We start from the raw sequence: 22656 nt of genomic DNA on the forward strand, positions 1-22656 counted from the left end.
TTTCAGCTGCCTGATGTGAGGAAATTTTTTCAGGGTCTTCTGAGGGTTCAGCCTCCTTTAGTCCCCCCCGGTGGCCCTGTGGGATTTGACGTTAGTTCTCAGAGCTCTACAGGCTCCCCCATTCGAACCCCTGAAATCAGTAGACCTTAAGTGGTTGACAGCAAAGACAGTCTTTCTTCTTGCTATTGCCTCGGCCCGTAGGGTTTCGGATTTGGCAGCTTTTCGCTCTCCTTTTTTTGATATTCCATCGGTATACAGTTCTTCTTCGTACTAGGGTGGGGTACCTTCCTAAAGTGGTATCCCATTTTCATGTAAACAAAGAAATTGTGGTCCCAGCTTTTCAGACTTTAGGCCTCTCGGTAGGTGAGGCTTCTCTGGATGTTATCCGCGTGCTACTTATTTACGTGGATCGCACCAACTCCATTAGGAAGTCTGATTTCTCTTTTTGTATTGTATGGCAGTCATAAGCGAGGCTGGCCAGATGGCTTCGTATGGCAATTTCTCAAGCGTACATACAAGCTGATCTTGTAGTTCCTAACTCTGTAACAGCACATTCTACTCACTCTGTGAGGCCTTCGTGGGTGGCTCGTCGTGGTGCCTCTGAGGAACAGCTGTGCAAGGCAGCCATGTGATCTTCAGTCCACAACTTTGTCAAGGTCAATGCATTTGACACCTTTGCCTCTCAGGATGCTTCCTTCGGATGTAGGATTCTCCTTTCTACTGAAACACAGGAGCGTCCCCGCCCTTAGGGGAACTGCTTTGGAACAGACCTTTGTTAACTCTCTTTCTTCGAGGTCCATGGGGTCCACACTACACCCACCCTAACGTACCCGGTGTTATTGGGTAATCTTTTGTTCTCTGTGATGTCCCTCTTCTGTGAGAGAGTGGTTCTGGAATACGATTGTCCTTCCTTGTTGCTTTTTCCTTCTCTGGCTTGGGCTTGATAACAAACTGACTGCCTGTAGCCGGGGCGGGGTATATCTGGGGGAGGACCCAGGGCATCCTGGGGGAGCTGAGAGCTTGTTTTAACTGTTTGGTACCTGGATCACTCCAACCACATACCTCAACGTAATGGCTGTGAACCCCATGGACCTCGAAGAAAAAGAGTTAACAAAGGTATGTTATATCATAACTCTTCTTTCTACTTCAGGGTCCACAGTATACCTTGGGGGTATAGGTGATGACGTCAGGCATCGGGCATCATAGAGTTAAGTTTCAGCCTCCCAGGATGCACTAGGGTCCCCCTCCTATACCCCGCCCCCGAGCCAAGGCATCTCAGTTTAGTTTGGTGCCCGGCCGGAGTCGGATGCACCTGTTAGAGGGGGGCCAAGAAGGCCCCTGAAGTTTTTCTTCTATGCAGCTGTGGCTGCACATCTGGAAGTACAGCATGGACAGTCAGTCCTGACGTCCATGCTGTCTTCCCTACACCCCCGCTCCGGGGATGCTGGTAGGCATCTGGGGTCACAGCTAGCGGTGACCCCAGATGTTTAGGACCATGGCTGGATCTAAGGGGGACAGCAGGTAAACAGTGGGGTCCCGCGGTGGGTCCCCGCTGAAACATGGTCCAGAGTCCCCAGGCAGGGGGCTCCCTGGGGACTGGCTGCAGCGTGGAGCCAGGTACTAACCTGCGCTTCCACTACCCCCCTGGGACAGCGGACCGCAGCAGAGCGGTAGCGCTGCGGCGTCCCAGGGGTTAAATGCATGCCAGGGGAGCGCGCCTTCCCTGTCTCACAGCCGGCGCCTCCCCCGCTGCACACAGCCCTCTCTGCATGTGCTGACTGGCCTTGTGGCAGCGCTCCTCCCCCAGGCCGGCCTCCTCTATGCTCCTCGGTGGCCATCTTTACAAGCGCATGGTGAACACTGCTGGAAGCTTGGAAGCGGTGGCATCGCGGTCTGGGTCCCCCGGCATACCTCTCCTCCGTCTGGTTCAGGTCTGTGTATGCAGCGCTGTGTCCTACCAGGCTCTGTGTCTGTGTAGTTGATTATCAGCGCTGGTAGTGCAGGAATTGAATTTCTTTGCATTGTATGTGACTTCTGCTAGCGCTGCTGCCTGTACTTTAATTTCTACTGTCAGCTTTTTCACTGTCCCTGATCCTTTTCTACTAAAGCCCTTGCGGTGCGGTGATTGCAGGGTGGTCTCACACTATACTACGAGTATCAGTGAGAGGGGTCACATACTTACCACACACTTACCATCATGTCTGAAAGTGATTTTCCCCTCCAGCTTTTATGTACCACATGCAAGGTACCTATAGCGGAGGGGGACGGTAGCGCGGAGGGGCTATGTCGGCAGTGTTATTTATTGACGCGGCCGATTACTGTCACGGCTCCGGTACAGGAACCGCCCTGGGCCTGTTTCGCCAAAGCGCTTACAACCCTCGTGGGCCAGTTAGCTCCGCAGCCTGCCTTCCCTCAGATGGAATTGTCCCAGCAGTCAGTGGTGTCGCCACCCATGCAGGGTTTCCCGAGACAATTGATGGTACCCCACAGTCTCCCTATTTCCCCTCCTCAGGTCTCTCATGAGCCTGCGTGGGTTAATTCGTTAACAAGCTCTGTACAGCAATTGTCAGACGTGTTGCAAGGGGAGTCTGTGTTGCGGCCTCACAAGCGGCCGGTGGCGTCTCTGTCTGCTCCTTATGAGGATGATGACGGGACGTCCGATGATGGGGAGATTCTGGATCTTTCTGACCAGGAACCTCCCCGTACTAAAGAGTCGGACGCTAAGTCTAAGGTTTATATACCTGGCCTTATTCGTGCAGTCCGTACTGCGGTAGTTATTGAGGATGAGGAGCCTCCGGTTTCAAAATCCAAATACGCCTTTTTCAAGGATGTTAAGGGCGATGCCACAGTGTTTCCTCTTTCGGGGCAATTAGTGGACCACCTAGAGGAAGCGTGGAAACATCCAGGCAAACGGTATCAGCCTCAAAGGCGTTTAGCAGTGGCTTATCCGTTTGCGGACAATTATTTTGCTAAGTGGGAATCTCCGCCACAGGTGGATTCCCATGTAACACGCCTGGTCCGCAGTGCCACGTTGCCCATGCCCTCCATGTCCTCCTTAAAGGAAGCCACGGACCGTAAGGTGGAAATCTGCCTAAAGTCTGTTTATTCCCTTGCGGGGGGGGGGGGGGGGGCAGCTAGGCCGGCTATGGCCATTTGTTGGGTAGCCAGAGCTATGGAGCGCTGGGCAGATACTTTAGAGGCGTCCTTCGATTCCGACTGCTGAACAGACCGAGTTGATAGGCAATCTCAGAGATTCAGCCACTTACATTAATGAAGCGGCTTTGGATATCAGTACCCTGACCTCACGGATTTCTTCGGCTGCTGTGGCGGCTCGTCGCACGTTATGGTTGCGATCTTGGAAGGCGGACGCTGATTCCAAAAAGGGCCTGGAAGCCTTGCCATTTAACGGAGAAGTCCTATTTGGTCCGGATCTGGACAAAATTGTGGCCACACTGGCGGCAGCCAAATCGGCATGTCTCCCGTCTGCTGCAGTTCCGTCCAGCTCAGGTGCGTCGTCCTTTCGGCCTTACAGGGCCCAGGGTAGGCCTAAAGCACAATCTTTTCCCTGACAGGCTGGCCCCAAAAAATCGGCCAAGCCCCGGAAGCAGGCCTGGAATACCAGGCGTCCGGCCCCTAAGCCAGATGACAAGCCTGCGGCCTGACGGTCCGGGCCTCCCTTTGGGGGATCCCAAAGTGGGAGGCCGCCTGCTGCAGTTCGCCCGGTGTTGGTCGGTCACCACGACAGACACTTGGGTTCTCGAGGTGGTCTCCCACGGGTACGCCCTCTCCTTCTGGCACAGACCCCCGTCTCGATTCTTCACCACGGGTCTGCCATCAGACCGGAACAAAGCCACGGAACAGCGGAAGGTCTTGCATACTATACTCCAGGCTGGAGTTATAGTGCCTGTTCCATTCTCCCAGCAGGGCCAGGGTTTCTATTCCAATCTCTTTTTGGTGCAGAAACCCAATGGGTCGTTTCGTCCGATGCTCAACCTCAAAGCTCTCAACAAGTCTTTGCGGGTACCAAAGGTTCGGATGGAGACCCTACGGTCAATCATTCTGGCGCTGGAACCTGGGGACTACATGGTGTCATTGGACATACAGGACGCTTACCTGCATGTCTCTATTCTTTTACGCCATCAGCAGTTCCTCAGGTTTGCAATCCACAGCGACCACTTTCAGTTCCGGGCATTACCTTTCGGCCTGGCGACGGCTCCACGTGTTTTCACCAAGGTGATGGCGGTCATGGCAGCTTCCCTGCGCCTGCAGGGAGTCCGCATGTTGCCGTACTTGGACGACCTTCTCTTAGTGGCAGGATCTCCGGAGCTCCTTCTACGCCACTTGGACCTGACCATTGCGGTACTGCAACATCACGGCTGGTTAATCAACTGGCAGAAGTCCACCCTGATCCCGTCTCAGCGGATTCTGCACCTCGGAGCCTTTTTGGACTCCGGACAGCAAAGGATCTTTGTGACAGGGAAAAGATCTCTGCCTTGCAGTTGAGGGTGAGCAGTTGTCTACAGAGCCGCCGGGTGTCTGCACTCGGCGATGAGGTTACTGGGCTCTATGGTGTCGGTATTCGACATGGTAGAATATGCCCAGTTTCACTCCAGACCTCTGCAGCACCTGATCCTGTCCAAATGGAATGGACTGCCTCAGAGTCTAAAGTCCCAGACGATGGTGCTCACTCCGAAGGTTCGCCTGTCCCTAGCCTGGTGGTTGCAGACGACCTATCTCAACAAGGGTCGTCCGTTCTGGGTGGCGAATTGGGTCCTGTTAACAACGGACACCAGTCTTCGGGGCTGGGGAGCAGTCTCGGGTCCACACTTGTTCCAGGGCAGGTGGACTCCGGCAGAAGCAGAGCTTCCGATAAACATTCTGGAACTCCGCGCAGTGTTCAATGCCCTCCGGCAGGCACATCGGGTTCTCCAAGGTCACCCAGTGCAGGTCCAGTCGGACAACGCTACCACCGTTCCGCCCAAACCAGGATTCGGGACACCTCTACGAGAGCCGCCCGACTTCGGGTTCCTCCCTGCCGATTTATGTAGGCCACCTACATAAATCGGCAGGGAGGAACCCGAAGTCGGGTGGCTCTCGTAGAGGTGTCCCGAATACTGGTTTGGGCGGAGCGCAATCTCCCGGCCATATCAGCAGTCTTCATCCCGGGAGTGCTAAACTGGGAGGCGGACTTTCTCAGTCGCCAGGACGTTCATCCGGGGGAATGGTCCCTGCACCCGGACGTTTTTCAACTACTGGTAGACAGGTGGGGTCTTCCAGAGATCGACCTCATGGCGTCCCGGCACAACAACAAGTTGCCGGTGTACGGGTCTCCCACAAGAGACGAAGAGGCGTCTTTGGTGGATGCTCTGTCCGTCCGGTGGACGTTCCGGTTCGCTCATCTGTTCCCTCCGTTTTCCCTTCTTCCGCGGGTAATCCGGAAATTCAAGCAGGAGGGAGGGACGCTCCTGTTGATAGCTCCCGCATGGCCCAGACGGCACTGGTTCTCAGACCTTCGGGGTCTGTCCGTGGACTGTCCTCTGTGGTTGCCGCTACGACCGGACCTTCTGTCACGGGGTCTCTTGTCTTCACCCGGACCTGACTCGGCTGTCTTTGACGGCGTGGCTGTTGAGACGGCCATGTTAAGGTCTAGGGGGTTTTCCAGCTCTGTAGTGCGAACCATGCTAAGAGCTCGGAAACCGTCTTCCGCGAGAATATACCATCGCGTGTGGCATATGTTCTTCCAGTGGTGTCGACCGAGAGGTTATGCACCTCGGGAGTTTAGTCTGTCTAGAGTGCTAGCCTTTCTACAAGCGGGACTAGACCATGGGCTTCGCCTTGCTTCTTTGAAGGTGCAGGTTTCTGCCCTGTCTGTCTGGTTTCATCGTAGGATTGCTACAATCCCTGATGTGCGCACCTTTATGCAAGGTGTTCTGCGAATTCAGCCGCCATTTGTCCCACCTGTGGCGCCTTGGTACTTGGCTGTGGTCCTGAGGGCTCTCCAGGGACCGCCGTTTGAACCACTGGGCTCAGTGGATCTTAAATGGTTAACAGCTAAGACTGTTTTCCTTCTGGCCATAGCTTCGGCCAGACGTGTTTCTGATTTAGGGGCTCTCTCTTGTAGACCCCCTTTCTTGATTTTTCATGGGAACAGGGCAGTGCTACGCACTCGTCCTGAATTTCTTCCCAAAGTTGTTTCCCAGTTTCATGTTAACCAGGAAATAGTTGTACTGGCTTTTAACTCACCTGGTCTTTCAGTGGTGAGGCCACTTTGGATATTGTGCGGGCCTTAGGGACTTATGTTGACCGCACTACTTCGTTTAGGAAGTCGGACGCCTTGTTTGTCCTCTATGGCTTCCGTAAAAAGGGTTGGCCTGCTTCAAAGCAAACTTTGGCAGCCAGGATCCGTATGGCTATTTCAGAAGCTTATCTTCATGAAGGCCTGCCGGTTCCTCCTTCTGTGAAGGCTCATTCCACTAGGTCTGTGGGTCCTTCGTGGGCAGCTCGACGTGGTGCCTCTGCAGTCCAGATCTGCAAGGCGGCCACGTGGTCCTCTGTCCATACCTTTGTGAGGTATTACGCGTTTGACACCTTTGCCTCTCAGGATGCTTCCTTCGGGCGGCGGATTCTCCTTTCAGCACAGGAGTGTCCCCACCCTTAAAGGATACTGCTTTGGGACATCCCCAAGGTATCCTGTGGATACCCTATGGACCCTGAAGTAGAAAATATGAGATATGGTAAGAACTTACCCTTATTATCTCTATTTCTACGAAGTCCATAGGGTTCCACAGGACTCCCGCCCTGTCGCACCTGTGCTGCAGATGGGCTTTTCTCTGGTCACCGGTTTTTCCGTCTCCCTCTGGTGAGAATGTGATTCTTGTGTGTGTCCAGATCTTTTTTCTCTCTCTTCCTTCTCCTCCTCCGGCCTATGGCTTGGTACGTAACTGAGATGCCTTGGCTCGGGGGCGGGGTATAGGAGGGGGACCCTAGTGCATCCTGGGAGGCTGAAAACGTAACTCTATGGTGCCCGATGCCTGACGTCATCACCTATACCCCCAAGGTATCATGTGGAACCCTATGGACTTCGTAGAAATAGAGATAACAAGGGTAAGTTCTTACCATATCTCATATTTTTCACACTACATCAATAATACACTGACTTTTTATTCGTAAGTCCTCACCCCAAGATTCATTTATAACGTTATAACTTATCTGTCATTATGCATTTGTGTATATTATGGATAATGTGTATAAAATATCTTTGGGTTGACAATGGATTTTCTGTTTTACTTATTTACAACTATTTGTCAGCACGGCCCTAACTGTGTGGGGCTTGTGTATTTTCCCCGAGCTTGTGTGGGTTGCCTCCGGGTGCTCCAGTTTCCTCCCACAATCCAAAATATATTGGTAGGTTAATAGGCTCCCAACAAAAAAACAAACCTTATGCTGGCCATGCACGCTACAATTATCGTCGCGATCCGCCTGATATCGGTGGATCACCCCGATAATTGTAGCGTGTGGGGGGGCGACCGAGGGTTAAATATTGTTCGGTCGGGCATGGTGGATTGTCCAGCATGCCCGTCCGATGCGACATTTCCCGGTAAACTGTTGGCCGCATCGGGCAGTGTATGCATAGCCCCTGTCGACAGACAGACATTTCCTACGGAAGGAACAGGGAAATATCTCCTCCCCCGGGGGCGGAGCGCAGATGGCTGCCGAATACACTGTGAGAGAAATCTCACAGTGTATGCCGGCGACATCTGCGGCTGGCAGCCGGCCAGATAAAATGTCTGTCGGCCCAGCATTAGTGTGTGTGTGTGTGTACGTGTAGACTGTAAATAAATAGCTTTTTTTTTTTTTTGCGACCAGTGCCCTAAGGTTACAGCATTGTTGATTTTATTGTACACTTTGTATTCATTTTATTAATAGTAAAAATTTTTCATGCAGTTGAATAAAACTTAGATATTTATTTTCTTTCCAGGTGGGGTCATAGTGGGTATAAGGAACTGTACCCTGAAGAATTTGATACAGACAGGTATGTGCAGTGAAATCCCGGGGTGATGGATTTTTCATTTATATGTTGTCATTATGATACACATGTATAGGAGAACCTAGATCTGGTGACTAGTACCTGAGGGACCCTGGGCCTCCATTCAGAGGTGTCTTCTAATGTCGCTGCTGCTGCGTCTGTGTGCAGCTGCTATGCAAAAATATGCGAATGGCTCAGCCGCTGGGAGAGGTATTGAGCCACCCGCCGGTGGCCTGACGAATCCAATCATCTGCACACAAAGACGCAGCATCAGTCGCAGATTATTTGATTATCACAGTCCTGAATGAGCCTATGGTCCTGCAGAGTGGCTGCGGGAACTGAGATGCTGGAGCCATGTTTCTTGTGTACGGCATCGCAGACGCAGGGTGTGACACTCCACTAAAGCAGTTTCGACACGCCTGCGTTCTTTGCCGCCATTCCCGTTACTTCTCCCAAGCACTGTCAATCACACTGCAGTCGCCACATACGACTATGCTAAAGTACCTTGACGCATGCGTAATGCGACTTAGACGCATACTTTACTGATCGCTCAACTCCGTAAACCTCAGCATTGCATGCAACTCTGAATCAGGCCCACTATCTTGTGTTTAATGCATGTCAGGATTCCAATCTACTGGCTAGCACCCCTCTCTCTCTTCCCCTGTGCAGCACTCCCCTCTGCTGCATGTAAAATGTGAGGCACAAAGATTGGATAAATATTTTATTTTCTAACAATCAAATTTCCTATGTGAAAGACTATCATACAGGGATCTCTTCGGCACTTGCTCGCAATGTGCTGGAAAGGTACAGATGTGTCCACATACATCTAGCCTCCTTGCGTTTTAAACAGCCCTTCTAGGCAGCCCATGCCGTTGGCGTGACTTGGTAGCGCCGAGCGTCTTTTCGTACAACCTTTTAACTTCAAATGCCTCTTATTTGCCCAGCGATGCGGATAGGACACTCGAGCAGCTTCTGCTGATTAAAATGATATTCTGCATATAATTTTAATCAGCAGAAGATGCTTGTGTGTCCTATCCGCATCACTGTGCAAATAAGACGCATTTGAAGGGGAAAAGTTGCACAAAAAGACGCTCAGTGCTACCGATCACAGTGTTCACGCGTTATGTGTAATGTGACTTGTAGCGCACGGAGGATAGATGTATGTGGACACATCTGTACATAGCGTCCAGCAACATGGCACGGTTTTCTTCGCACCCCATAGAAGTGCACAGGAAAACTTGAGATGTTGCAGCTTTTATATATGGCAAATATGCACACGACTGAGCATTGCGGCAGTGCTCGGCGGCACATTGCCTATGGTTGAATTGACCCCTACGTGTGAGTGAAGTGTTAACGATCTACTTTATTATTTTAAGGCCATGTTATTTCTTCCTTCTGGCAGTGATGGAGAGGGAAAGGGAAGCAAAAATAAATCCATTGGACAAGAGAAATCAAGGCACAAAGCTCAGAAGGAACAAGAGTCCCGCAAACGCAAGAGGTCTAAGAAGGCGCATAAGAAAAAGCAGAAGAAACGATCACACAAAAAGTTAAAAAAGAGGAAGAAGGAGCAGGAGGCATGTACAGAATCCTCAAGTGAAAGCGATGGAACTGATGACAGTGTAGAGAAGCCAAAGAAGTCCAAGCACAAGAAAAAGACTCGGAAAAAGACGAGAAGAAAACAGCCGTCGTCTTCTGGACAAGATAGTGACTCTTCAAGTAATGAGATGAGCAGTACCGAAGATCCCGACACACAGGATCCTAAGGAAAAATGGACTGAAAAATCTAGCAAGAGACATCATCGTAGAACAAAGTCCAAAAAAGACTCCGAAATGGAAGCCAGGAAAAGCAGAAGGACCAACTGGAGAGTGGCCAAAGATGAAAGCTCCGATAGTTCTGATGACGACTAAAGCTTTTGCCTGTTCAGACTAGTTTTATCATGAGAAATAACCACATTAATAGGAAATACATATTTTTTTTTTCTTAACCATTTCAATTGTGCAATATGATTTTTATGTTTTTTATATTTAGAGGAAGAAATTATTGCTTTTTTTTTCCTCAAGTCAAATTTCCTGGGACTATTATAAATGTAATTCTCATGTGGATAATGTAGGAAAGGTGCTTATACAATGTTTTTGGGCAGGCATGTAACTTTCATGTGGTCCTTCAGCTTTATCTGTATTATATAAGGTATTGTGATGTAGAAATTACAAATGTCACGTAGAAGCTGGGACATAACACAGTGATTCATATTTAAAGCTTAAAATGGACAAAGCGGCCACCAAATTCTATTAGGATAATATAGAACGTTTCTACGGTTGGTACATAGTGTCTCTGGTGTTTACGGAAAATGGACAGAAGCAAAGAAGAGAAAAAGTTTTTAGAAATTGGGCTCTCTAGGGTAAATCTAAATAAAATCTGACATCTATTCAAAATTCATCAAGGTGTATCCTATTCAGAATCAATGAAATTGGCAAAGTATAGAAAAAAATAATTTGGTGTGAAATGAATTAGAACATCTAAAAATCGCTCATCGATGTTTATTCCTTATAAATATAAATGCTATTGCTTTAACATTAAAAGGTAGAGGCTGCGCTAATCATGAGATGAAATCCCATACGAATAAAAACATTATTTAATATTAAGAATGCCATTAAGAACATAATTATAAAGAACTTGCGCGCAGCAAAATATAGATCACAATACATACAAAGCAAGTATCAAAGATCAGCCTCTTTAGCAAAAAAACTTTCCCAATATTGAAATAATGTCTCTCAATTTGTAAATAACAGCAATTGATCAATGAAGTCAGGAACTGTAGAGAATGCCCTTTAGAAGATCTGCACCATGTCTGAATGATGAATCCCAATTGAAAGTAAGGCTGGTAGTTTGATAGAAAACTTTATTTTCAGGCTCTGAAGATAATTACCTGTTTGATCTCCGGGCATCAACTCACAACAGTCGCAATATATATACGTGTGTCCCAAGCACACTGGCCGGAGGGCAGAAAGACGTGAAATAGTAAATCGCAGTGAGTCTCTGCTGATGCCATGTATGAGGGCATTCACAGGAGAGCGATATACTGAGATAACTCCATCCAGCTGTATGTGCAGAAACTTAAAGAAAATTCCACAATATGTGGATGAAACGCGTCAGCCTTATCCACCAAAATACCCACAATCCACTGCCCTGTGCCATCTCACCAGTGTAAAATAGTAAATCAGTGAATTAATGTTGGAGACTTTGAGCCCACAATGATTATAATAAGAGATTTTGTTGTGAACGGCCGCATCGCAGATCATGATCAGCTCTGCAGAAACTCATTACCAATGTATACAGTGAATCCCATTTCACAGTTTAATAGCAGTGGCATATCTGTACCATCCAGTGATTTTATATAAAGTAATGCTAATTAGCAACTACTTGATGCATTGTATTTAACTACACATTACAGTAACGCTTATCAATGGCTGCCCCTAATACTGTATGGAAATCAGATTCAGACTTTGCACAGCACTAATGTTTCACTCCATTTCTGCGACTATTAAGTGAATATAGATTTGGATAATTTGATGGTGTTATTTCAAGATAGATCTTCAAATTTGAACTGTGTCTATCATAGCTGGTTTGCAATTGAAACAATATAGGGAATACAAAGTTTACTGTATATCATAGTGACTCGGATAAACAAAACACATACATACTTTTTAAAAACTTTTATTAGAAGAGTTTAATATATTGGTCAAATATTTATACTTATAAGGAATGAATAAATATTGATGAGCAATTGGTAGTTTTTGAAAATGTTCTGCTATATTCTATACCAAATAACTTTTTGAAGTCATTGGTAGATGTGACATTACACCTATGATTTTTATTTAATGCATACCTAATAATTGGATTTTGTTTATTACCCCACAGTGTACACTGTACTATTAAAATGTTCCTCTTATTGGTTGCTATTGATATTCTTATGTGCACCATTCTGGGGCTGATTTAGAGCTCACCGATGATTAGCGTGCATCCCGGATGTTTAGGGGTATGCGCAGGCACTGGTCTCGTTCTATGCATGTGATCCGAGACAGCGTCTATGGTCTATGGATCACTAATGCAGCAAGGTGATGATTATTTCATACAGACACCTCCTGCTGCATTTACATTTTGTTAGATGGTATTAGACAGCTGCTTCTGTGCTGCTGTATAATACTGTTCATCTCTGAATCGGTTATCTCAGTGCGATAATCCTTTTACAAGTAGAGGTCTGTAATACCTTACTGAAAATGAATAGAGGGTGCTTGATGGAAGAGACTACCTGCAGCATATACAGTACCTTCAGGTAGTGTCTCCTAGGATTTTACTTTAACCATCATTCACTTATCTGTGAAATAATAAGACTTTTTTTGTTAGAATTGTTTGCAGTGTATAATGCACAGGGTTTTACTACTGCTTGTGCTCATTTGTAACGGTCAACCTATACTAACTTCACAACACTGACACCCAGTGGTTGCTGATTTATTATATGACCCTAGTGTACCTTAATGGTTTCCATTCACAAAGGCTGTACAGTCAAGAGCCCATGCAGAAGACACGTGCAGTTGTGTACTATTAAATATAGATCTATCAAGCAAAACCAAAACTCTGGGTATTTCTAGAAATTATGTTGGCCTTTAAACAAGTCAGAGGTGTATTTGATATTACATTGCAGTAGAGCCTCACATCTCTATTGTGCTGTTGACCATTAGATACTCAGATTTGTGCCCTCTTGCTATAGCCCCTCCCACTTTAGGCTTGCCTTACACATGGACACAGTAGTTAGTTGAGCTAAAGTACTCTGTGCTGCTGGTACCACCAGTTTGTTTTAGCTCCATTGAGACACTTGCTGCAGTCCGATGTGTAATAGTTTTCGTAGAATGAATACAATCGGCACTGTGACCCCAGTCATATGCATGTAAACGCTATAGTAACAAAGGAATTATAAAAATAAAAGGACTTGTGATGGCCACAACCTGACTATTAGCTTTTGCTGGGTCCACTGACTTGGCATAGCACTCCATAATGCCTTCCTTTTCCACATAGCATGTGTATGGGAAAAACAGGCGGAAAAATATGAGACCTTAGCAGATAGACGGAATCTTTTTGTTTTGCAGCCCTAGTAGGTGTGGTTCATATTATTATTAGTCTAATTGTGCTATAAGATTGTCTTTATAAACAGTTTTTTTTTCTCTCTCCATTTAAATGTGTACCATAGTGTAAATTGCTCAGATTATTGGAATATACTTTGTGGTGATTGCTCCAGAATAGTGTCTGTCTTGTTTAATGCTCTTTTCATTAAAATAAGTAGAACAGTAGGTGTGGTTCATATTATTTGAATGTACTTTTATTAGACTTTTATCTCAAATGGGACAAGGTAATCCTCTTTCGGTAACCTGGCGCTTTTATATGTTGGAATTTTATCTACCTTTAATCCTTTAATGCTACACTAGGTGGCACTGTTTATGAATCAATCCCAGCACATTTTTACTTGGCAAATGAAGGACATATGCACATTATTATAAAGGCTAAAGAGAACAAAGTCCAGACCATAAAAAAAAAGAAAATGGGATTATATGTACATATAGACACAAACATCCAATATGCAAAGTTATTTACTTATATAATTAAGCAACACTGTGTAATGTCATATTTTTTATTTATACTGCGACCGCATATTCCGGTTACAATATATGGCTCATAATAAAGTCCCATTGTATTAAGGATGCCTATAACTATTAGCAAATGTAATCAGTTAGGGTAATATTGAACAGAAGGTGGTAAAGTGCACAATATGTCCATAGCGATGTTATTAAACTGACAAGCGCACACATATCACTAACTAATTAAAATATTGAAATAATGGTGTTATACCCTGGGAGCAATGGCAGCCATAACTGCTGCTACTAACTTTGCTATTACTAAAGCATAATCTTGTCTATAAGCAGTATGATTAACAATAAATGATTTTAAAACAGTGTAAATCTGAAAATCACTGTGAACATCGATAACTGATTCTGCGTGGGTCATATATACAGGCTTCTTCTAATCCACTAGGAACCATGCCACAATCTGGGGTGTCGAAGCCGGATGGTTGGCTAAGACAGAATCTGTTAAAATCAAAATCTGCACAACGCCATTTTGCGAATGGCTACTCAGCGCCATTTTGCGAATCCTACACAGTATACGGCGCTGTTATTTAGCGTCGTGCGTTTCCTACGCAATAGAACACTGTTAAAAGTCCTTACAAAAACAATACGTACATTTATTAATATACCTATATTCAGTGATGACAGATGAGTCTTGTGGACATGTTTGTGACAAATAAGAATACACAAAGATACTGTGAGTGTTTACTTCGCATATAGAAACAGTATGTCTGTGGCAATTGAAGTATAACACAAACACTGATATGCTCAGAGAGAGTGGATTTAGAAACAATTGTCAGACGTTTAGCTATCGTTAGAAATTGTAGGCCTTGTGTCCCATGCTGATGTGGTTAAGAGGGACTGACAATTGTATTCTGAATAAACATAGGAAAGCCTTTTGTTAAAATTATAAGACTGTTTTCCAAAGCTTGCTCAACCTGTGAACAGGACAAACTCCATTGTCTGTCATTATTTTAGTTCAGAAAGAAGTAAACTTAATAATAATCAGTTTGAAGCTATATATATATATATATATATATATATACATACACACTTAAACGATTACATGGGTATCCACAATGCATGCACATATATATATATATATATATATATATATATATATATAACACAGCGCACCTTTTATGCTGCATGTAGACACACAACGCATACTTACATATAATCATAAATATACACGCACTCATAAAAGGTTCCTGCACATTATGGTTTATATTAAAGTTATTAATTATGATGTAAATGCATGTATTTGATATTAATGGTATACAACATGATAGACATGGCATGTTAGGTACTAAACTGACACACTGTTTATTTCCAGATATCTGAACCTATCAACGAGGCAGTCGCATCTTGCTTTCGATGGTTATGGAATATAGGAAATTATTGGTTAGAATGTATACACTGTAATGTAGTGTCTCTATCTAGTTTAAATCAATTAAAGAAAGACAATGTAATCTGGAGAATTGGGACATACCCCTTGTGAACTGTCCTATGAACTACAGCGTACTACAAAGACCAAGAGCAAGAACCAATGGAATTATGTTTCTGTCTACATTGTTGTTATCATGATCTGTTAGGGTATATAGCCTGTGTCCCGGTCCCAGTTAGTAGCCATTCTCTTGGATGACCACAGACCTCTGGATAGATGACTGTAACTGGGACCGGTGTGCCTGCGTATGTATCGACTGTACCTTGTTTATGTATAATCTTTTGCGCTAATTGTATTTAGATCACAGTGTGTAACTAAATGCTTTTTATGTGAATAATAACTTTTTGTGCTTTGGAACCACACTCAAAGTCTGGAAAGCAATTATTTATTGTGCGACTTACAGCGCTAAATGGCGACATTTAGGGTGTATAGATTATTTGGTATTCATAGTGGGCACCCAGGCACAGTCATACTTAGGATACCATGTATACTGCCTTGGGTGACCTTGACTATCAATCTTCGTTCTCCCATCTTTACAGACAGCTTCAAAACCACTGTCGGCTCTGTTGTGTTTATTGGATATCTTTTAGCCTTTTCTGGATCTCTACTAACATAGACGCCTCTTCCCAGCATCCCTGTTTCAGAGACTCTAAATCCCCATAGAATGATAAAAGCAGCGGCATATACAGTTGTTCCATGATACATGATTTCGGACTCCAATTCATGGTCTGTCTGCGCCTTCTGTGCCATAAGATTTATCCTAAGAAATAAACTAAAAATATACAAATAAGGAATAATACATTTTTATTTGTAGGACTATGCATTATGGGCAATCTGATAGGTTTGCTCTCTTCGGTGCAGGTGTTCCATAAAAATTGTTTTTTTTTGAGTAAAGTAGAAGTTGTTTTCATTCTTTTGGGCCTACTTATCAAATACTTTTTTGTGGGATATCTGCTGAAAACACTGTTTTCAGGGGTACCTGCAAATATTAAGGATCCCACTAATGTAACGAGGCACTACAGCATTAATCTCAGTTATCTGCCGCAGTCCTTTAATCCCAACAGTGGCTAGGCTGTCTAATTTCCATACCATTCCGGAGCTTGACTCCAGCAGCTAATGCCATCTTCAGATGGTGTTAACCGCTGTGGCCTATGGGTTACAGATTGCAGAAAAAAGTACTGGGAGATGGCAACTGCACGGGTATCCCACAGATGTGCTGTAGTGCGATGGGCGCTGCTTGTGCGCCCACGTACGCAAATTTATTCCTGGGTTGGTGGGAGGCTGAGCATATTTTTACTGAAAAAAATTATAGTCACATGCCATATAACAACATGGCAGCGATATATCGATGATGTTTTTATGATTTGGCAAGGAACAGAAGAGGAATTATATAATTTCATTGATACACTGAACCAAAACAATTTTAATCTTAAATTGACAGTAAATATCAGCAAAAATTTTTTACATTTTCGGATCTTAACATCATCATTGTTTATGAAGGCACTGTCACGACTGAACTTTACAGTAAGGATATGGCTACAAACAGTGTTCTCCACCAGGATAGCTCACACTTCCCTCCAACTGTGAGGAACATTCCAAAGGGATAATTCCTAAGATTGCGAAGAAATTGCTCCAATAAACATACAGTAAACATTCCATCAAAAATGCCCAATATCAAGTGTCTAAAATGGAGAGAGAGAATCTTATTTTCTCTGGTGGAAAGAACGATTCCAGTGATAATAAGATAAGATTCGTGGGGAATTTCTGCGAGGAATGGCACAAACTACAAGAAATTGTGAATAGACACTGGCATATCCTGTTATTGGACCCGGATCTAAGGGAACAATTGGACCAACAGGCAGCCTTTAGTTGGAGAAGACCTGCCAATTTAAGAGATAATCTGACTAAGAGCCATTTTAGTCTTAACCTCAGGAAGACTCGTAAACTCAAGGGTACTTTCCCCTGTGGAAATTGTAAGGCTTGTCAATACATGAATAGAGTGGAGTCAATAATGGACAGATTTAATAATATTGCTTGGAGTGCCCTTGCAAGAAAAGATATGTGGGTATGACCACACAACAATTTAAACTGAGACTTTTAGAGCACATTGGCAATATAAGGAATGCCTCTGCTGACTCCCAGAAAATGAAGAAATTGACTTCGGTGACGAGGCACCTTCTGGAGAAACATGGAGGTTCTCCTTTGAACCTCAAACCGTTTTGGTCTAGAACATGTGAGATTAGGTATCAGAGGGGGAGACATGACAAAGGTTCTACAGAAGGAGAGTCAGTGGACTTTTAGACTCAAAACTGTGAATCCTTTCGGTCTCAATGAGTATAATAATTATACTGCTTTCCTCTGAGAAAGAAATATCTTTCTGTCTCACTGCTAAAAGAAATTCCCACATTTTTCATCACATTATCTTGTATTAATCCAAGACACAATTGTATCATGTATTTAATATATCAGCTTTATTATTTATAATCTGCTGTATTTAATATATTAAATTTTTTTTAATCATATTTATTATTCATGGTATTTATAATCTCTTATTTTTTTATGCAATATCTTTACATTATTCACAACACTCATATACATTTATCACATCATCCCCCATTTTTCCGAAGTCCCATTTATTCTATTTTAACATACACCTTCACATCTTCAGTTTTTGACAATTAAGTCCTATACTCAGTTATTAATTTTATAACTTGTATTTTATAGTTATGTTATTAATAGCTCATTCTTCTTAATTCATGTAACTTATTATATTTTCATCACATATTATATTATAGCATCTTTATTATTATTTTCAATTTTTTATTTTTCATTTATTAATTTATATTCATAATAGATTATTATTTATATTTATTTTTCAGTATTCTGGCTTATATGTGACAAATATTGATTAGCGAGTTATTGTCTATGTTAGCATTATCCCAGCTCCGACCTCATTCTCAGACTATTTGGTAATTTATACCCTATTAATAAGAAGATCGTTCTCTTCTTCATATATTATTCTGTTCATTTGCTTATTCCCATATTTAGTCCCCTTCTATAGGGGTACCTAATAAGGTATATTCACCATGATGTCCTTATTATGTTTTATTCTGTTAGTGTGTGTGTGTACAAATTTCCCCACTGTCTCTTATTTGATCTGACATAATGGATTTTTCTATTGACGAGTATTATTCAGACCTAACACCTAGGATACATTTAACCCACCTATCAAAGACTGAGATAGGCTGACTGCACGCATTAAGTGCATCCGATTGGCCGCCTTAGTATACTAATGCGGCAAGCCCCCGTGACGTCACGGAGCTCAATTGATGAAGCCTTGTCAGGTGAAACGCGCGTCTTGTCGGGAGCCTCTGGAGTGCACGTGGAGACTCCCGGTGTGTGGACACCGCCGCTGCGCTGTGTGGTATCAGGTATTTAATTTACTTCTAAGGGAGCCACGGACTGCACCGCCTCATCTAATGTTCCCACTGCACTGTATTGATACATTAGTGGGGTGAGTTGCGCTGTTTTGCAGGATCCATGCTCCTCCCTTCTCTATATATTCTCTGGTGCTAGGACATTTCTGACGCTGGCCGGGTATTCACTGAGAGATTTCTCTCATTTTTTCGGCATTAGCTAACTCCTTAACTACCCTGCCATCACCATTATTTTTCGTGGCCATCATTTCTAGGCACTCTCACCCCCCCACTATTCCACTGGTATAGCCTGCATCTATATACCAGGCTCACAGTGGATTAACAAGGGAGGATAGTAGATGTCATTACTCAACTAATTCTTTACCCTCATGGTATATGCAGTGGGTCCGCTCATGTCTCATCTACTACATATGTAAATGGGTCACAGAAGCCACCTATTACCTTGCCTATAGTGAGTGGTAATCTTTACCATTATTGTCTTACAACCTTGTACCTGTATGCTACACTTGACGCATCATTATTACCATACCCTATTTTGTTGATTCCATCCTGCCTTAACTTGCACCTAAGGTTTATTGTCATTTTATGACACAAGTTCTCACTATATCAATACGCTGATAAATGTTGACATGTGGTTCTTGACATTTTTCTGTTATATATATTGTGCAGACTATAATATCGAAGATATTCATTATGTAAAATACTATACCCTATATTTTGGCCATTTGATACCTTTGCAGAGGTGGACTCTTGATGGGTATATATTACAAAACCATCTGTATGGTTGTTACGGCGGATTGTTCCTAGCGCTAATTTAAGAAATATTTCTGTTTATATATCTATTTACTAAGATATTTCACCTAGAGTTTTTCAGTACATTAAGAGCTATGATACCTCATATGACATTTTGATGGATGTTTTGTGACTTATAATCATATATAAATTGATGGTGACCTTCACCAATTAAGTTCAAATTAAGTCCTAATTTTGATATTTAAATGTTGTCATTATATGTTGCCCATTGTACTTGTTCCGATATATTCATTTTAAAGTATATTTATTTTACAGTACAATTAGGCAGAATTTGTGCCCCAGAGAGAGTACTTTCCCTCCCCCTTGATACAACTGCACAGGCGAGGCCAGCAGCCCACAGATGTGCAGTAGTGCTGCGGGTTCCCAAAGATAAAGAAAGTGATCAGTTCACTAAGTTCTTACACATCACAGGTAAGTGCTCCATTCAGAGCCTGTCCCTGCATATTTCAATACATTTGGGCGGAACATCATTTCTTATTGCCACAAAATAGTGGTGTAGTAATGAAGACATTGTACTTTTATAAAGCCCTTCTGTCCTCCAAGCTCTCATAGCAGGCCTACTAACTTATATTTACATGTGAAGGGAATAAGTCTACATGTGTTACCTTTTAAAACAGGCAAATCAGTTCACCAAACTAAACTAAGGCTAAAGAACAAACTGTGTTAATAAACTCCTCATATTTACTAAGTGAAAGTTTCTGGAAGTAGAGATGTTGCCCATAGCAACCAATCAGATTTAACTAGCACCTTCTAGATAGATGATTATAGCTAGAATCTGATTGGTTGGTTTTGGCAGCATCTCCACTTTTAAAAACTCTCACTTTAGTAAATATATCCCTAAGTGTGTCCATGAGCGCTATGTGTGAGTCTGACACTAGGCCTAATTCAGCACGGATTGCTATTACGATCACAGCTACTAAAATATGCTAATGACTGCCACTGCTCAGCCAGCATAGAGACGCCCACTGCTGCTTTCTCACATCTGTATGCAGATACAGTAACAGCTTACATCGCTATTCAGTGTCTGGTTACATTACCAGCTAACATCATTGTACGGCATTTAGTTCATTCAGGCTATTACCCATCGCTATTCAGCGGCTGATTCACAGATACAGTACTCTACGCCACTCGGCGTCTAAGGCCTCAGTACAGCTATCCGTGGCAAAACCCTGTCTGGAACCTCGGAGTTGTCCCCATTGCTTCTGACAACTATCTTATTCTGCTAATTTTTCTAGTTTGTCCTCCAGTACATTTGTAGTTTTCTTGTCGTCTTCCTACTCCTAGATACCTACTCCAGGGGCCGCGACCTGTTCACTTGGTGCAGCGAAACCCATATCCCACTTGGAGGGATAACTGGTGAACACCATCGAGTGGATTAGACTCCGTGCCTTGGAGTAAGTCTCGCCAACATCTGCGAGTAGCTTATGAGGAAGACTTGTATCCTACCACCTCGTCTCCTACCTCCAATTCACCCTAGCCCCCCAGCTCCTGAACCCATAATCGAGGACAAATCATACCTGGGTCTGATAGTTTGCACATACCCAATGGAAGCCGCTGGGTCACACGTGGAAGGAATCCTCCAGAATTCACTCAGAGGCCCAAGAGATGATCCAGCAACATATGGGACAACATCTTCAGGATGTCTCTCATCAACTTTCTTCTATCCACACACTGTTCACCACTTTGATTCCTCCTCAAGCATCTCCCACAAGTCCTTTCAGTAGTTCCTGTGCTCCCTAAATCTCATCTCCAGCTGGTCCATCCTAGTCGTTTTAATGGCAACCCTAAGAATTGTAGGGGATTTGTCAATCAGTGCGAAATTCATTTTGAGTGCTCTCCGCAGGATTTCCCTACCCAGAGGTCTAAAATTGCATATATTATTTCTTTATTTACTGGTGTGCACTGGATTGGGTGTCACCCCTATGGGAGAGGGCGGATCCGTTGGTGTCCAACTACGATAAATTTATTAAAGCTTTCAAGCATATATTCAATGAACCTGGAAGATCAATATCTGCTTCTTCAGATCTTCTATAACTGACAGGGTTCTCGTTCTGTAGGCCAATACATAGTATTATTTCAGACAACTGCCGCCGAAGTACAATGGAACGATGCTGCTCTTAGAGCAGCCTTGCATGGTCTGTCCAAAAGAATGAAGGACAAGCTAGCTTCTAGAGATCTACTAGAGACACTGGATGACCTTAATTATGTATCAAGATTGATCTGCGGCATTGAGAGAGACAACCCAGTTGGGGGCGTGAAGTTCCTACCTCTGCCCGAACCGCTACTCCTTCAACCACCCAGGTTTCATCTTCTCACCTGAATGAACCCATGCAAGTCAACAAATCCCATTTGACGCCTACTGAACGGAGTAGTCTGATGCGTAACCAACTCTGCCTCTACTGTGCTGGACCAGGTCCTTTCCTGAAATCATGTACTCTGCTGCTGGGAAACGAGAAGCCTTAACCATTGATAGAGGAGTATGGTTAAGGGTTGCCTCCAAATCTTCTCATGTTATAGACCCTCTTTTCCCGGTCTCACTCTCAATGAATTCTCGTCCGAAGCTTTTAATTTATTCAGGAGCAGCCGGGAACTTTATTTCTCAGACGATCATCCATGAACTGCAAATTCCTACAGTACCTCTTCAGTGTAATTTAATTTTGTCCGGGATTGATGGGAATAGTCTTCAGGCTGGAATTATATCTTCAAAATCTGGTCCCATTACTCTCCGCATTATCACTTTTCATCAGGATGTTATCGAATTCTTTGTCTTACCCAGTGACACTCATGATGTAGTTCTGGGTCTGCCGTGGTTCAAATACTTACACACTGCACACTTACATAAAAGGTTCCCTAGCATTAAAGTGTAATATCCAAGGTTTATGCAGTAATTATTAATGTTGTGTAATAAAGGTTATTTGATATCTAAGGTTTAGTACATGGTAAGCAGACCGTGTTTGGTGTTGTACTGATCCACTGTGTCTCCACAGATTTCCGGTATCATCGGTGAGAAGATCGCAACATGCGTCTGCAAACTATGGACTATAGAGAGTTAAAACATTAAAATGTACTCTGTAATGTTAGTATCTTAGATTAGCATGCAGCGGGAAAAAGGACACAAAGGGTTGTTAGAGGCTGTTTGTGTCCATTCGAATTGATCTATGAACTATCCTGTAACAGAAGCACCTTTAAGAAGAACCAATGGAATCATGTCAAACTTGTCTATTGTATTGCCTATCCCTGTAAGAGTATATATGTGCG

The 22656-nt window shown here is 43.8% G+C and overlaps 1 protein-coding gene across 4 annotated transcripts in view; it reads left to right on the forward strand.

Moving 5' to 3' along the window:
• The window catches only part of NKAPD1 (NKAP domain containing 1), a 34892-nt gene extending 21521 nt beyond the window's left edge, over positions 1-13371 (forward strand). For all 4 annotated transcript variants that reach the window (XM_088481381.1, XM_088481380.1, XM_088481382.1 and 1 more), the window contains 2 exons: positions 7979-8032; positions 9429-13371. In XM_088481381.1, the coding sequence (XP_088337507.1) occupies positions 7979-8032; positions 9429-9933 (559 nt within the window). In that variant the 3' untranslated portion in view covers positions 9934-13371. The remainder of the gene's footprint in view (positions 1-7978; positions 8033-9428) is intronic.
• The last annotated feature ends 9285 nt before the right edge of the window (positions 13372-22656 follow it).

The sequence above is a fragment of the Taudactylus pleione genome, unplaced genomic scaffold, assembly GCF_031769625.1.
Source record: "Taudactylus pleione unplaced genomic scaffold, aTauple2 ptg000270l, whole genome shotgun sequence".
In the NCBI taxonomy this organism is placed as follows: domain Eukaryota; kingdom Metazoa; phylum Chordata; class Amphibia; order Anura; family Myobatrachidae; genus Taudactylus; species Taudactylus pleione.